This window comes from Perissodus microlepis, chromosome 23 (genome assembly GCF_051167445.1).
Source record: "Perissodus microlepis isolate ML-2025 ecotype Zambia chromosome 23, ASM5116744v1, whole genome shotgun sequence".
Taxonomy (NCBI): Eukaryota; Metazoa; Chordata; class Actinopteri; order Cichliformes; family Cichlidae; genus Perissodus; species Perissodus microlepis.
The window spans coordinates 3,640,464-3,658,147 of NC_140482.1; the positions used below are offsets into that span (position 1 = coordinate 3,640,464).

The 17,684-nt window shown below is 44.5% G+C and overlaps 1 protein-coding gene across 1 annotated transcript; it reads right to left on the reverse strand.

Moving 5' to 3' along the window:
- Positions 1-3,529: 3,529 nt before the first annotated feature.
- slx9 (SLX9 ribosome biogenesis factor) lies at positions 3,530-16,735 on the reverse strand. Its single transcript, XM_084922006.1, has 7 exons — positions 16,331-16,735; positions 15,715-15,835; positions 13,870-13,902; positions 8,172-8,240; positions 6,225-6,399; positions 3,891-3,956; positions 3,530-3,799 (listed from the first exon to the last, which is right to left on the reverse strand). The coding sequence occupies exons 1-7, from the start codon at positions 16,499-16,501 to the stop codon at positions 3,673-3,675; spliced, it is 762 nt and encodes a 253-aa protein (XP_084778132.1). The 5' UTR covers positions 16,502-16,735; the 3' UTR covers positions 3,530-3,672.
- Between the last annotated feature and the right edge of the window lie 949 nt (positions 16,736-17,684).

Below are 17,684 nucleotides of genomic sequence, written 5' to 3' on the forward strand. Positions count from 1 at the left end.
TTTCTCTCCACTTCCTTTCTGCTACGAGTCCATTTGTTGTTGGTTTGACAACAGTAACAAGTTTAAAGCAGCATAGAAAATGGCAGCTTTTTGAAATAGAAACACTTTTCCTACTTATTTGCTCTTCAGTGAAAACTGTTAAACATTAAGCTCGGTGAAGAAGAAAGAACATGTTCACTGATACTCAGCAGAGTAAACAAACATTTCTTCCACTAAAGTGCTGTCATTTCAGTTTACTTAACTACACTGTGTGGAAGCTGTGGACATATCCTGGTTTAGTAAATCAACCTAAATATTCTACGGTTATACCACTTCAAACAGGTTTGCTAAAATAAAACCCAGTGACTGCCTCACTAGTGTCAGTCAGGTAAGTGTGAGCTGCAAAGTTTGACTGGTTTAACTAAAGTTGTGTTTACATAAGTGAGTTAAGCCAAGTTAATGAAATATATTTATGTCTGGATTCATCAACACTTTATTTATGTGAACACAGACTTCAATCAGAGCTGAGCAGGTGACCTGATCTGGTTATGTTGGTTACACATGTTACACACACACACACACACACACACACACACACACACACACACACACACACAGTGTGCCTGTGGACAAATATACACACTGTCTTCAGATGTGACCTTGTTTTAAATTATTCTCTTTGTGTGCTTTTGGCAGTGTTTTAATGTTGCACATGTTTGCACTGTATACATTATTTGTTTCTCTCTAACATAAAGAAAAGTTTTTTTGGGTTACATTTAAAATAAAAAAACAAACAGTTACATTTACTGTCCAGTCATTATTTCTGGGTTGTTCCTAAAATTGATGATAGTTTTCACATTGGCAGATAGAAACCAGTGACTGCTTAAAGGACATAAGAACATGGAGGGATGGGGAGGGCAGGATGACAGCCTACATGACTTCATTAGTGTGATCGCCCCTGACACATTTGACCACGTCAGCTCACCCAGGATCACATCTTTAATGATCTTAGCTTAGAAAAAAAGATGCTGGAAAACTCTTGTAAATCACAGGACTGATTTCAGTCGGGGACGGTACAGGTGCGGCTGAACGAGTCTGTGGCTCTTTGTAGAACATACACAGGAAAACGTTTGGAGATGATTGGCTAACAGCTAATGTCACATACTGTGAAATCCATTTCAAACAGCTTATCCAACTGTGTCCCGCCCTCATGTTCCTGGACATTAATATCACAGTCACTGGGGTGCTTTTGTCTCTGCAACATCGATATCAGGAAATATCTGTCATAGTGTTGTCACATGAGAAAGACTAATGATAATATTAACTTTACTTATAACACAGAGTTACAAAATGGTTGTGGTAATAAATAAAAGCCAGTGTACATGTTAAAGCATCCAGACGCACAGACCCACACATAATCAGCCAGACCAGCGCGCACACACACACACACGCACACACACACGCACACACACACACACACACACACACACGTATGCATGAAGAGAAAAGATTAAGTAAAGGGTAAAATCACACAGTGCTTTATACAACATGCCTCATTCACACACATCGCTTGAAACAGAGCGAGGCAGTCTCACAGTTTGGGTGCAACAACCTCAAAACCACCTCTGGTTTTAAGATCAGAGCGAGGGACAGTTAGAGAGAGGCCAGCAGCACTGATACGGGCTTAGAAAGAAGCTCTGCTGTGTCAGCAGCGGTGTCCAACTCCAGGCCTCGAGGGCCGGTGTCCTGCAGGGTTTAGATGTGTCCTCGATCCACCACAGCTGGTTCAAATGGCTAAATGACCTCCTCAACATGTCTTGAAGTTCTCCAGAAGCCTGGTAAGGAACGAATCAGGCCCTCGAGGCCTGGAGCTCCCCACCCCTGATGTAGACAGTTATACTGCAGTAGTGAGAGAAACCTTCAGGAGTTCTAACCTTGAAGTAAGAACACCTGGATATTTCATATTCTGAAAGTATTTATACTGAAACTTCAATCTTTTCCTAAACTGAACTAGGTTTGGTGCCTGAATCTGACTGTAGCTTTAAAATAAGAAGTCATTAGCACATGGGCTACAGACCCAGCCTCCACTAAATTCTCCTAACGCATTGGATCATTTTGCTTTGTCCTAGTGAACCCAGCATCTGTAGCCTTTCAGGCACTATTATTATTGTTGTTGTTGTCACAGTTCATTCACTCACTGATGCTGCCACACTTGAATTGTGATTGTGTTCTTTCATAGCTGCGTTTGTGTCTGTTGTATGTTGGTCATGAAATATTTGTCCTTGCAGTTTAAGGCTGTGAGATTTGAGAACAGTGGAGTCACAGATACAAGCCTGGGAAGCGCCGTGCTTCATATATTCACTTCATTTCGAGGCTGCTAACAATGAGCTCTGGTTACTTTAATTCAACACTGCGCTCGTCCCATAGATTCATTATTAATGAGTTCTAATGGCAGCACTGGACTTTGTATTGATTAGGTTTTTCTTGCCTCTGACTAATTATAAAAGGGCTTCGGGGGGGTGGGGGGGGGGTGGGGGTGCGAGTCGATGACTCTGGAAACAAAGGAATACATTTATTAACTGGATGGTTTTCATACAGTAGCATTGTCTCTCTAACTGATCCATACTAAGAGCCTTCATATGGCTCACATGAGGTCAGACGGCTCTCAACATGATCCCTACGCTTGTCCCCAGCACAGGTTCTGCAGCACATTGAACATATGCTGTAAATGTAATTGAATTAAAAGGCGGTGATTTTGAATTGAAACTCTAAATATAACCCGTTTAAGACCAGGTTTAGTGTTAAGCATAAACGACTAATGTGATTTAGCTGTTTAAATAAAAGCAGAAAGCAAAGCTCTGACTTACCATTAACCCCAGTTTGCAGTACAGCCGTGCACAGAATGACGAGTAGGAGTTTGTTTGTATTCTGAACCACAGACAGAATCCTGGCATCATCGCCCAGGCCGTTTCCTGTTCACTGTGCTCTTCTTCTCTGTCATTCACTCCTGTAATGTTTGGTTTGTCCTTCGGTGCATTCAGAGCCTTGATCGTATGTTGTGGCTTCACATAACTGTCTTTGATTGCAAATTAAATACTTGGGAGTCAAATCCAGACCTTCATTCGTTCATTTCATTTATTAAGAATTAATGAAGAAGAATCTAAAAAAGAGCAGAAGCTAAAATCACACATCAAAGCTAGCACGTTGCCTTGACATTACTTATGTCTTATCTCTTCTGATTTCTGCATTTCCTGTACGTCAGACTTGGGTTTCACACTGTTATTTCATTTGCATCTACAGCGGAGAGTCAGCACGGAGACATGTGCCTGGGAACACACCAGGCTGAAAGAAAGGGGAATTATCAGAAGCATCCACATTTTGTATGTTAGAGGCATGTGCATGTGGTGACAGTTTGAACACTACTGTCAGGTCACGGCCTTATTCACAGGCAAGCAGCTGAACGTACACATCCTGGGATGTTATTATTATTTTTAATGAACACAGAGTGATTAAAGTTTGTGACCTTGTAAGAGAAATGAAACAGAACATGTTGGGTCTGAATGTTGTGATTTATTATTTCAGAGAAACCCTGCTGTCACCCACAGGTATCAGGGTTGTTGCTGTTCGCTGACAGTTAGAAATGTTTGTGTGTGGATACTCTTCAGCCTCCCACAGTCCAGCTTTGGGATCTTGCTAAACGCAGCTTTGCTCTTCCTCCTGTCTCATCTTCTTCCTCAGCAGCTCACCGATATCAGCCAGAGGGTTGGTTTTACCTGAGAGCGTCCTCACTGCTTTGCTGAACCTGCTGGTCTCAGTTTCCCTGTAAAAACAATAAAGAAGAGTGGCAGAGGATTTCCACACAGGAGTGTAGGTTGGCTCTCAATCACTGTAGGTAAGAAAGAAACTCTTACAGCAGCTTGCGTTTCTGTGAGCGTTTCATCTGACTGAAATCTGTGGGCTCTGGTCTCTTCACCGGGCTAAAGGGAGGACATCGGACAGAGACATGGGGACACTTTAACACATCAAGAACAGTGGACAGTTCCTTCTAATGGTGTCTCCTACTGGTCTTCCACACAGCAGGGAAACGCTCTGGGCTTTATTTATCAGGCAGTCACTACTTTAATGTTGCTTTGACATCAGTATGTGGTGGTCACATGACCGCAGAGTGTAAATCAAACTAAAGATGTTTTTTTTAATCACAGTCTGTGGGAGAAGCTGCTCCTTCAGGTAGCTCCACCCAAACTCTGTAAGACATCTGACGTAGGCCAGGGAAAAGAAATGGAGCTGATGGGCACAGACAGGGACGGACGGGGACAGAGAGGGACAGTCACGGACAGAGAGGGACAGGACAGGCACAGAGGGGGACAGACAGGGACAGATGGAGACAGAGAGGGACAGATGGAGACAGAGAGGGACAGGACAGGGACAGGACAGGCACAGAGGGGGACAGACAGGGACAGATGGAGACAGAGAGGGACAGGACAGGGACAGGACAGGCACAGAGGGGGACAGACAGGGACAGATGGAGACAGAGAGGGACAGGACAGGGACGGACGGGGACAGAGAGGCACAGAGGGGGACAGACAGGGACAGAGAGGGACAGATGGAGACAGAGAGGGACAGGACAGGGACGGACGGGGACAGATGGAGACAGAGGGGGACAGTCGGGGACAGGACAGGGACAGACAGAGACAGTCGGGGACGGACGGGGACAGAGAGGCACAGTCAGGGACAGAGAGGGACAGGACAGGGACAGACAGAGACAGGACAGGGACAGTCGGGGAAAGACAGGGACGGACGGGGACAGAGAGGCACAGTCAGGGACAGAGAGGGACAGGACAGGGACAGACAGAGACAGGACAGAGACAGTCGGGGACAGATGGGGACAGACAGGGACAGGACAGGGACAGAGGGGGACAGGACAGGGACAGACAGAGACAGGACAGGGACAGTCGGGGACAGAGAGGCACAGTCGGGGACAGAGAGGGACAGGACAGGGACAGACAGAGACAGGACAGAGACAGTCGGGGACAGATGGGGACAGACAGGGACAGGACAGGGACAGAGGGGGACAGGACAGGGACAGACAGAGACAGGACAGAGACAGTCGGGGACAGATGGGGACAGACAGGGACAGGACAGGGACAGAGGGGGACAGGACAGGGACAGACAGAGACAGGACAGGGACAGTCGGGGACAGAGAGGCACAGTTGGGGACAGAGAGGGACAGGACAGGGAGAGACAGGACAGGGACAGTCGGGGACAGAGAGGCACAGTCACGGACAGAGAGGGACAGGACAGGGACAGACAGAGACAGGACAGGGACAGTCGGGGACAGGCAGGGACAGACATTGAAGCTCATTTAATTACTAAAGGTTCCCTCTCTCAGACAGACCTGCGGTCATGAGAGTCAGCTGACTGTACTTCATCTGACACTGATCCAAATGAAAGCATCACTTAGTGTTTGCTTTTGATATTATTATTATTATTATTATTATTATTATTATTATTATTATTATTATTGTTGCTGTTGTTATTACTGAATAGTGTTAAAGTTGGACTTTGACCGAGATGAACCCAGGCCTGATTACTGCTGCTTGAATAACACATTTACAGTTCAAGGTTTGTTTTTTTTGTCACTCATCATGAACACGACAGAACAAAGTGAAGTACAAATTCTCTAAAATACAAAGAAAGTGATTGAGACTAAAGATGTGGAAACCAGCACATCAGTGTACAAAGATGACAAAGTTTCTGAGGACTGTGGTGGACCATGGTGACAATGGAAAAAACCGACTGGACTGACGACTCATCCGAGTCCAGAAAAAGATGTAAGTGCAGGCCTGTGTCAGCAGTAAAACCAGTGGTGCTTGTGCGATGGTCCATAATTCATTTTGTGTCAGTATAGCAGGCACTGATGGACACGCCTGCGAAAAATCTCTTTATTATTGAAATAAAACGTCTTATTTTGGCCTGATCAGCCCAAAGTAAGCTCATTTTTCTAACCTCTGCTCATTTCTACTAAAATATTTGGTCATTAAGAAACGGACAGCGAACACAAGTGAGAGCAGCCAGTAGATGAAGCCTCATCAGCCACAAACATGCTGTAGGATGCCATTAGTCCTGATTTGCTGTCTTCAAGGACAAAAGAAACGGGATCATTTTGGGACGCTGCACTTGATAATCAACAACTGTCATGTTGACACTTGATGCCTGGCTTGCTCAGCGGTCACCTTGGCACTTACACTTTGATTTTCCTGCTTTTGCGGCAAGCGACGGGGGCTGTGGAAGCTGGGGAGATGAGCTGAGAGAGATCCGGTAAGGCGTCAGCCAGCGGCCTCATGTCTCCCACTACAGGAGTGGCCTGTCTCCGGACCTCGGCTGCTTGGAGCTCTTTCGCCTGCTTAATGGAGCTGATCTCTGAGAAACAGCAGCGAAATTATTACAGTGAGACATATAGTTACAGAAAATGTCAGTACCAGATGTGAGGTTTCTATATGGCATTTAGCACACTGCACTCACTGAGTGCAGCCTGTCATTTTAGATTCTGCTCTTTTACAAAGGTCATGTTCATGTTAAGCTAGCTTCCTAGCTTTCCCCACCGTGCACGGTGGGGGTAACAACAATAACAATAATAATAATATTTATATTTACAACAAGGTGCAATAATGATAATAATATGAAATAATAACACTGTGCAACAAACATACACTTATTATTACTGAAGTTACTGTGATGTGCCGTCGTGGGACAGTTATCAGTGTCATTGTGCTATTGTACCACGTAGGACTGTGCAATGACACCGTTATCTGTAGTTGATTTAAACTGAGACGTTACATTGAGTAACACACGCAGACAGTGTTTGCAGACTACAGAATAAAGACGAGGGACAGCTGACAACAACAAGCCCAACCTGTGAGCGACGGCGTTCTCAGCCGCTCTGCGATGACAGCTCTGTGACATCACACATGCAGACTGTTGCACATGAATAAAGCCTCTGTGGTACCTTACCAGGAGGGTTTTATCCATTTTACTGTCACTTAATTCTTTTCAAACTATTTTCTGGCATCACAGTGAAAATGAGCGACGTGTCTACCAAAACAATAAGAAGTATTGATCCCAAAGGAACCTTCATGCCAACTAAACTCTCCACAGCTGACGACCAAGTACCAGGATTCATTCTTCTGTCAAACAGCTGAGCCCCAGTGATGTGGAAACAAACCATTAAAGTATGTACTGCATATTTCTTACTCCCCAAACATCAGAATTACTTTAAGTTTAGCAATTCTGGAAATGAATCTTCTTTCCTTAACGTGTCCATTCAAGCTGTACATTTAAAATGAAAGCTGGATGTCCTTGGCCAGTGGAGCCCAGACTGTAACACTGGGACGATCCACTGTGGAGCTGGTTTGGGGTTTCAGCAGGGCTGAGACATGAAGCCATTAGTAACTAATTATACGCCTGAAGAGGAAACGTGTCGTGTTACTGAAGAATTGATTGGCTCATCACAGGGCTACTGTTACAGGCTAATCCCAATTAGCTGAAATGATCGTGGAGAGAAGATTCCTAATTGGAAGAAGATGTCGTTTTTAAAACCTTTAATAAGCTGTGTTACATGAAAACAACTAAGATCACACAAACTGTTCAAAGCTTCACACACAGTTTCCAAACACGCGTGTCCACGGTGAGTGGAGTGTGACGGGTTCACCTTCTCCACAGAACGACGCGTCCCACTGTTTTTTCACGAGCTTTGAAATCAGTTCTAGCAGCACTGAGGCGACACCTGGACCGTACACAGGCCCACAGGCAGCCGAGTCCCTCTGGACGGCAGATCGAAACCTGCCATTGTTGTTTCTGATGTTTTTGAAGAGTTTGTGGACTACAGTGGGGCTCGAGCACAGAGCGATCAGACACCAGTACCTTCACCTCAGCCTCCCTGCAAACTAACCCTAACTCAGTAATTAAAACAGTGTAATAGTGAAGTGATCCAAGACAGACACTGACAAAAATATTACATTAATAAGAATGAACACAAGCCAACGTGGCAGACTCCAGAGTGTGTTTGGACTGTTTACTTAGATGAAAATATGTGTTGGCCTGAGATTTTTGGTAAGAAATGGAGCTGTACGACTGAACCACAGCTGACAGAGTAAATAAGAGCAGGTTACATTGTTGTGTCCATGTGAACTCACTGCTGAGCCACCGCTCCCTCCTCTCCTTCATCTTTTCTTTCTTTGACTGCATTTTCTTGATTTCTGTGCCTGTAGAAACACAAACACACACAAACAGGAATATCAGTCGATATAACAGCAACATCCCTCAGCAGTGAGAGGGGCCTATGAGAGGCAGCTTTATGCGACTCATCAAAGATGGCTGCAAACCTTCCTTCTTGAACAGAAAACAAAGCTTCGTGCTGCATAAACCAGCGCTGACCCTCCGTGCATGTATCAGGATCAAAACCCATGCAGGGTTAACCCAACGTAGAAACACAGTTCTTTCCTTTTGGAAATGAAAGAGTGAAGACAAAAGGCTGTAGAGGCTCTGAGCAGTCCTGTCCCTGTAGCTGCAACAGCATCAGAAATATATTGAAGCTTATTGATCCATGCTTTAGCAGCAGCTTCAAACATGCTATTCTTTGCTCTACGTCCCTTTTTTTAAATCATAGCAGTGCCCAGCACTAAAGTAAAAGCTAGGTCAACACTGACCCATGAAGCACCCACACAGGCAGCTTTACCCAGTCAGTGTGTTCTGGTATACGGTGCACTACTGCTCATATTGGGGTTAATTACATTATAGATGCAGTATTCTGTCAATATAAACACTTTTAAATAAAATCTACTGACTATATGTTGGTGTTTTAAATTCCATAACAACTCCCTCTTGTTTAACATTAAGGCTGAGTGAGTCCACATTTGTTCTGTGAAGACATGCGGTGAAATACGAAGCAAATTAAAAATGATTCAGAGCTCACAAAGTCCGGCGGTCAGGTAAAACCCAAATCACCCGTTTTGAAATGCTGAGAATAACCAAAGGGACACAGTCCAGTACAAAGAGTTAATACTGTGATGTGAGGCTGTTTCCTGCTAAGTGTCCAGGATAACTTCACTGAGGGCCCGAGAGAGAACCATCTATCAGAAAATCTTCCCTCAGCTAAAACACTGTAGAGGTGTCATGGATGGATCTTCCAGCACGACAAAGAACCCTCAAATTTCCACATCCATAATTCTGAGGCAGGTATACACAGGGACTAACCAGCGCAAACACAGGGGTTCAGAGCGGATCCTAATGGAGGTGATGGCCAGCAAGCATCCAAAACAATCAACACATATGGAAAGATGGAACGATAGAACAAGAGGTGATGAGATGGAACTGAGTATGAACCGAAGAGCTGCCATGAAGCTGAGGAACTGATGCAAACAGGAAACTAAAAGAACAAAAGAGAGATGTTAGATCCCCGGTTACACCTGTACAGGACGCTCAGTCATCCAGGTAAATCAAATCACTTTTATTGTCACATCACATGTGCAGGTACACTGGTACAGTACATGCGAGTGAAATTCTTGTGTGCGAGCTCCACAAGCAACAGAGATGTGTAGAAATACAATAACATAAGAGCAAGCAAAATATCAGAATGGGTAAATCTGAGAGTTATATGAATAAATATATGTACAATATAAGAGTATGTGCATTACTGAATGCGTATACTAAATATATATATATATATATATATATATATATATATATATATATATATATATATATATATATATATATATATATATGTGCGATAGGAGAAGGATCGTTGAGTGCGAGAGGAACTGACCTGAAAGATAAGATCATGGCCAAGCTTGAAACCTGGATCCCCTGTAGCCGGTTACCAAGATTACGTGAAGTACCCTCAGAAGGTCTGCTAGATGATGTTAATGCAGCACTACGGACGATACCTACAACCACGATTACCGACACTAACAAGCTGATCTACAATACGGCAGCAGTGATCAGTGGGATGCTTGGCTACAAGTTGAACAGCCAAGAGGGGCAGTACCCCCCATGGAGAAGGAGGCTAGAGGCTAAGATCAAGGTAGCAGAGGGAGGTTAGCCAACTATCTGAGTTGCAGAAAGGCGCGATGAGGAAGGTGCCTAAGAAGTACAGGAAGCTGTCCACACCTCAGGCCTTGGAAACTGCCAAGCAAAGACTCACAGCCTTGGCCAGCCGCTTGAGGAGGTACACCAGAGAGATAGAAGGCAGGAGAATAAACCAGCTGTTCTCCACGGAACCAGCCAAGGTGTACTCTCAGTGGCAGGGGAACGATAAGAGAACAGCACCACCAAGGCTGGAGGCAGAACAATACTGGAAGAGTATATGGGAGAAGGACGCAACCCATAACAGCAATGCTCAGTGGCTAGTGGATCTGAGGGCAGACCATAGCGACCTCCCTGAACAGGGTCCAGTAACCATCACAGTGGCAGATATCCAAGAAAGGGTCTCCAGTATGAAGAGTTGGACAGCACCAGGCCCTGACATGGTTCACGCCTACTGGCTGAAGAAGCTGACTGCACTCCACGAGAGCCTGGCAGCACAAATGAACCAGCTGCTAGTTGACGAGAGACACCCGGAATGGCTAACCGAAGGTCGAACGGTCCTGATCCCCAAGGACCCCAAGAAGGGACCGGTCCCCTCCAACTACCGACCAATAACCTGCCTCAGCACCACGTGGAAGCTCCTGTCAGGCATCATAGCGGCTAAGATGAACAGGCACATGGGTCAATACATGAGCGGGGCACAGAAAGGGATGGGCAAAAATACCTGAGGCGCAAAACACCAGCTACTGACCAAGCAGTCAGCCGAGACTGCAGGACCAGACTGACCAACCTGTGCACTGCCTGGATTGATTACAAGAAGGCCTATGACTCAATGCCCCACAGCTGGATCCTGGAATGCCTAGAACTATATAAGATCAACAGGACCCTGAGAGCCTTCATCAGGAACTCAATGGGGATGTGGCGGACAACACTACAGGCTAACTCCAAGCCCATAGCACAAGTCACCATCAAGTGCGGGATCTACCAAGGAGATGCTCTGTCCCCACTGCTGTTCTGCATAGGCCTGAACCCCCTCAGTGAGATCATTGACAAGACTGGCTACGGATACCGACTACGGAACGGAGCAGTTGTCAGCCACCTCCTGTACATGGATGACATCAAGCTGTATGCCAAGAGCGAACGAGACATCAATTCACTGATCCACACCACCAGGATATACAGCAATGACATCGGGATGTCGTTCGGGCTGGAGAAGTGTAGTCGGATGGTAACAAAGAGAGGGAAGGTAGTCAGAACAGAGGGGATCAAACTACCAGAAGGCAACATTGCAGACATAGAGGACAGTTACAAGTACCTGGGGATCCCACAGGCGAATGGGAACCATGTTGCGAGCTGCCGTTGAGATGCTTGCATGTGCCCGGGGCTGTTGATGGTTTGTTTGGTTGTAACGATGGGCGTAGCTGTGGGAAGCTTATTGTTTTTTGTTGATGAGTGAGTATAGGGGTGGGATTTAATACGTTTTCTTCGTCCCACTCCTTTTCAGGTAATTTTTGTTTTTTGTTTTGTGCACTTTATGTTCAATATATGTATTTTGTTGTGCCTGAAATGAATAAATGAATGAATGAATGAATGAATGAATGAATGAATGAATGAAGAGGCCGCTAGGAAAGCTGCAACCACCAAGTACCTGCAGAGGGTCAGGCAAGTCCTGAGGAGTTAGCTGAACGGTAAGAACAAGATCCGGGCTGTCAACACCTACGCCCTGCCCGTGATCAGGTACCCTGCTGGGGTAATAGGCTGGCCAAAGGAGGAGATAGAAGCCACTGACATCAAGACAAGAAAGCTCCTTACCATGCATGGAGGGTTTCACCCCAAGTCCAGCACCCTGAGGCTGTACGCTAAGCGGAAGGAAGGGGGCCGGGGACTGGTGAGTGTCAGCACCACAGTCCAGGATGAGACAAGGAACATCCCAGAATACATCACAAAGATGGCCCCAACTGACCGAGTGCTCAGTGAATACCTCAGGCAGCAGAAATCCAAGAAAGTGGAGGAAGGCGAGGAACCATCATGGAAGGACAGGCCCCTGCACGGTATGTACCACCGGCAGATAGAGGAGGTGGCTGATATCCAGAAATCCTACCAGTGGCTGGACAAAGCTGGACTGAAAGACAGCACAGAGGCACTAATCATGGCAGCACAAGAACAAGCTCTGAGTACAAGATCCATAGAGGCTGGGGTCTATCACACCAGGCAAGACCCCAGGTGCAGGCTGTGTAAAGATGCTCCAGAGACAATCCAGCACATAACAGCAGGGTGCAAGATGCTAGCAGGCAAGGCATACATGGAACGCCATAACCAAGTGGCCGGCATAGTGTACAGGAACATCTGTGCCGAGTATAACCTGGAAGTCCCGAGGTCAAAATGGGAGACGCCTCCAAGGGTGATGGAGAATGACCGAGCTAAGATCCTGTGGGACTTCCAGATACAGACGGACAAAATGGTGGTGGCTAACCAACCGGACATAGTGGTGGTAGACAAACAGAAGAAGACGGCCGTGGTGATCGATGTAGCGGTTCCGAATGACAGCAACATCAGGAAGAAGGAACACGAGAAGCTGGAGAAATACCAAGGGCTCAGAGAAGAGCTCGAGAGGATGTGGAGGGTGAAGGTGACGGTGGTCCCCGTGGTAATCGGAGCACTAGGTGCGGTGACTCCCAAGCTAGGCGAGTGGCTCCAGCAGATCCCGGGAACAACATCGGAGATCTCTGTCCAGAAGAGCGCAGTCCTGGGAACAGCCCAGCTCCCAGGCCTCTGGTAGAGGACCCGAGCTTGAAGAGTAGACTGCCCGCAGGGGCGACTGGGGAATTTTTTATATATTTTATATAACAGGAACTGCCAAGGACTTGTTTAAGCTAGCGATGCGGAGACATGCCTAACTCAACATCTTGTACGTTTGCTCACTTACAAAGAATGAGCTGTCTATCATTTTTATCATGTTTAAATGTAATGGAGAGACAAAATACCAACCAAGGCAACAACAGACTGGCTAAGGAAGAGGCCCATTAAAGGCTCCCCAGTCTCCAAACGTCAATCCTCCAGGACATCTGTGGAGGGAGCTGAAGCGTGGAGTTGTTTGTCAAGTGGAGTGGGCCAAAATCCCCCGAGATGTGTGCAAACCTGCTGCCTATCCAATAATTATTTACCCCACTGTATGTCAGCCAGTGTTGTTCAGACAGGCATGTTATCTCCACACTGTGAACAGTGCAGACATCCTAGCAGGCCTTTATCTACCAGCACAGCACCAAACAACACAAGTGTTTTAACAGAACAGGCAAAGATAAGCATCTGCCACTGACTACAACTGTGAGCACAGGTGGAGAAATCCAATCTTTCACAAGTAGGTGGGGGTTTCCAGTGTGTTTGTTAGGCAGGGGGCATGCTTTACCACCACTGTTCCCACTGGGAGCCTCATTTTTCCACTGTCAGATGAAATGGATCTCTGTGATTGAGGTGGGCAGAAGACGAGTTCACCACCTAACCGTCGTACATCCACCACACCGCACACACTGCAGAGTAAGTGATATCGAACAGCTGAAGGCAAATGAGAAAACAACACCACAGCAGGGAGACAGAAGACTGGTTCAGCACATCACAGCTTTGCAGCTGCTTTAGACGACTCTAAGTAGTGACGAGCATTTCAACAGTTTCATGGAGGCCTTCATATACACGGAAGAACCAAAACAGGCTCATTAAAGACACACACACAATTATGCTGTTTTTCTGCCTCTGTACATTTCAAACTTGAAAGTGCTCTATTCTCAAATTACAGGTAAGAAGTCTTCTTACCTGTTGTTGCTTTTTCTCTGTTGTTCTCAAATGCTGAAATAAAATCAAAACACTGAGTGAAAACCAGCATTTACACTCCGGGGCCTGAGCACATAAACCTAAGATTAACTGCAACTGGTTTCACAGCTGAACAAGAGAGACACTCAATCAGCTCAACAACTCGACTGAATTTCATTTTATTTCTAAATCACATCAACAGTTTACAGAGATTCAAGCATAGTTTGTTCCTGTCACACCATTTTTTAAAATTTGTAAATTTCTTAAGTAACCATATCGAGCAGCTGTTAGGTCCCAAACACAAAATATTTCTCTCATCAGCATTCTAATAACACTCATTTTAATGAGTCAGACACTAGGGGTGGGCGATATAAACGATATACGATAGAAACGATATAAATTTGGCCAACGATAGAGATTTTGACTATATCGCTCTATCGCAATAGCGCATGTTGATGATGTCATCAAGCTGCGCCTGTTTTGGTCGAAAGCATCGCAGCGGCTAAAACCATTATTATCTGCAAATTATGGCGGGCGACAGTCATAGCAAAGAGATGAAGCACTTTTGGAATATGGGGAAAGCCAAAAACTGCGCTTCCTCCACTTCCGTAACATTGACTCATTAATGTTGAATTCTCTCGCAGCTGCTCTGTTCCCATGTTGTTGCAGTATATTAATGACTAACCTCGTATTGTGGATGAATGATCTCAGTTGTTCTCCTGACTGAAGTTTGGCCCGTGTACAGCATCCTGCTATGCGATTGCATTTGTCCTTGACCACCAGAATCCCTCACGTTAACTTTTATCGAGTGGAAAAAAAGTCGGCGTTCATCCTCCAGCTTCACTGTGCTAATGTTATGCTAACATAGCTGTGTCGCTAGAGATCACGTAGCACAACATTATATACCAGGTAGTCCAACTTCAGTAACCCTGCAAAGTTTTCTGTCTTCATTTATGTTGGAAGTGGTAGCAGAGCTGTACGTTTTAATTATCTTCAAAAATCTCTCTGTCAGAACATGGTATGAAATGTTTAGGTGGAAGCTAGCGAGCTAACTTCCTGTTAACTTCTAACTCCGTTAAATTTAATAAATTCTGTTTTCATGGATGCCTGGATGTAAAACTTAATTATTACACCCAATAAAGCAGCAATGCTGATGATTTAATTAAAGATGAAAGAATTTAGAGAGTTTTTAACTCTCAGTGTTTGTTTGACTTTGGGACCTGAACCAGACGGAGTTTTGGACCCAGATTACTTCGTGAAGCTCCTCACTACGGCAGCCGTAATGCTCTGACAATCCATCAAGCAGTGCGGCTTACCAAAGTTGTACTAAAACATTTTTAACAGATTTCTGCAGCCCAAATCGGTTCGAGGTCAGTAAGCACAACCAGAATTCATACATAAGGCACACTCGATTTTTGAGAAAATTAAAGGATTTTAAGTCCTTATAGTGTGGAAAATACGTTATACAGAAGAAAAGAATATATTGCGATATATATCGTTACCGCACATGCTTCAAATTATATCGCAATATGAATTTTAGGCCATATCGCCCAGCCCTATCAGACACCTTACAAATGTCACTGATATAAATAAATAATGAATCGTTTTCATTTAACTGTAGCAGTTTACCCGATTAGGAATACATTTTCTGAATTATTTACATGTAGGTTAAGACTCAGGCACAGAAGCAAAGGACACAGAGCTCTGTGTTCTTCAGTGCAGCTTTAGACCTGAGCCACACTTATACCGTCTTTACAGTTGATACCTTAATTTGCTTCACTGACCTCTGTGGGTCATAATACAATAATCAAATAAGCCATCACACTGACATGGACAAACGTCTCTTACCTTTCGTGACAGGTGTGGGCACATCTGGAGCTTCATCAAACTTGAGTGTCTGTACCAGAGCTTCAGGAGAGATCTTAGTGCCAGCAAAAACACTGGAGGGGAAGGATGCCAATGCAGGGGCCTGCAAGGGTTTAGAATGAAAGTGCATCTATAACTCAAAGACTTCTATCCACCACATTTGTGCTAGAATGGAGCCTAATGTGTGATTCTGTCTGTCTCTATGTGTAATGGTCTCGAGCTGCTAATTAGTTACTCAGTAATTCAGTAATTACTTCCTCCAAACCATCAACGTGTCTTTTAGACCCCATTCCTACAAAACTGCTCAAACCTATCTCTAATAATCAGCTATGTACCACAGGCCTTCAAGCTGGCTGTAGTTAAACCTTTACTTAAAAAGCATCTCTAGACCCAGCAGTCTTAGCTAATTATAGGCCAATCTCCTTCCTTTCATATCAAACATCATTAAAAGAGTCAAACAGCTAACAGATCATCTGCAGAGGAATGGCTTATTTGAAGAGTTTCAGTCAGGTAAAGGTTGATCTTGTCACGTCCGTCCCAAGAAAGTGGCAGTGACAGATTTGGACTGTTCGTTATGTCCATGGTTTTAAACACACACCTGTCTGTGAGGCTTGCTCCCCAGTCTTAGATTTGCTGTGAGTAGTTCACCAGGATCCTTCTGTACAGTAGAAGACACCAGTGAGCCGTGCTGCGCGAAGCCGATCGGCCCATCGACCTTTACGGCCTCGTGGTGAAGCTTCTGCCGAACATATTTTATCTTCCCAACCATTTTAATACCGCCGAACCAACTTTAAATCCACTTCTTACACGAACTCCCTCGTGTTGATATTTCCATTAGAGAGCGTGCAATGTCGGTCAAGTCGTCTAAGCTAACACCGGAAATCGTTCTGTTTTGCCTTCAAAAATGTTTTCTCTCCTTTGAACATGTTGCCTCAAACAAGGTTTTGGTATTTTCCTAATGGAAAACACGCCGCGTACTTAACTTCCCCCCTGTCATCGCAGCTGCCATCGACGGTGTTAACATTTTAACTGACTTAGAGAGCGTATAAGAAGCTTGAACATATTTTACTTTGGTAATAACTACCGGAAGTAGTTATAGTAGTTCTGAGACGGCTGGTGTACCAGCTTAGTGCCTCGGTGTAAAACGAGGAGGAGTGAAAGTTCCTAGTGATACTAATTTCCAAAAGTTGTTCTCCAAAACTTTAATATATATATTGGTATAATTTCGAAAAAAGGTTTAGTACCAAGGTATGTTATTTAATTTTTTTTACCTTTTAGAAAATGGGAAAATAATTACTTCCTTAAATTTGTTGAATAACTTGGTTTGATGAAATAAAAATAGAAAACAAATAGTAGTTAACATTGCAACTCGAGGAGAGTGCACAAAATATTTATTCTGATACATATTTTTATATTTTATTTTCTATTTATACAATAGTTGGAAGTAAGCCACAGAGGTAGCCAACCAATTCATATTCACATCATCTGCACATTTAAATTCAGTATGACAAAACATTTATTTATGTGAATAATTTTAGTCTTCTTAAATATAACTCACGAAACAAGTAAAAGTACAAATGCGTATACGTTACAGACGTCCTATTTAATAATTTGTGCATGACTATTTTGGAATGGTTTGAACTGTGGGTTAAAGGAGAAAGAGATTAGGGACTGAACGCCTGTAAGTGTCAATGTGAGCATGTTTAATTGCCTCAGTGATAGACTGGTGTGCTTTCTCTCTATGACAGCAGGACAGGCTCCAGCGCCCCCACAAACCTAAAATAAGATGCAAGATTTAAAAAAGAAAAATAAGCGAAATATTACTGCCCTGAGTCTCTTATTAGAGTTTTCTCAGGATTTATTTGGTTAGAAGCAAGTTTTCCCTGTAAACCTCTGGCTGTTCAGCTCTGCCACTGTCAGGAATAATGATTTTATATGGACATTGCTTTATG

Bases quoted from the DNA above. Each gene is read 5' to 3' on its own strand.
- slx9 (XM_084922006.1), bottom strand. From the start codon at position 16,501: ATGGTTGGGAAGATAAAATATGTTCGGCAGAAGCTTCACCACGAGGCC. The intron at 3,957-6,224 runs GTAAGTGCCAAG...TCCTCCCTTTAG, and splicing joins AAAAGCAGGAAAATCAAAGT to CCCGGTGAAGAGACCAGAGC. The intron at 3,800-3,890 runs GTAAGAGTTTCT...TTGTTTTTACAG, and splicing joins TCACAGAAACGCAAGCTGCT to GGAAACTGAGACCAGCAGGT.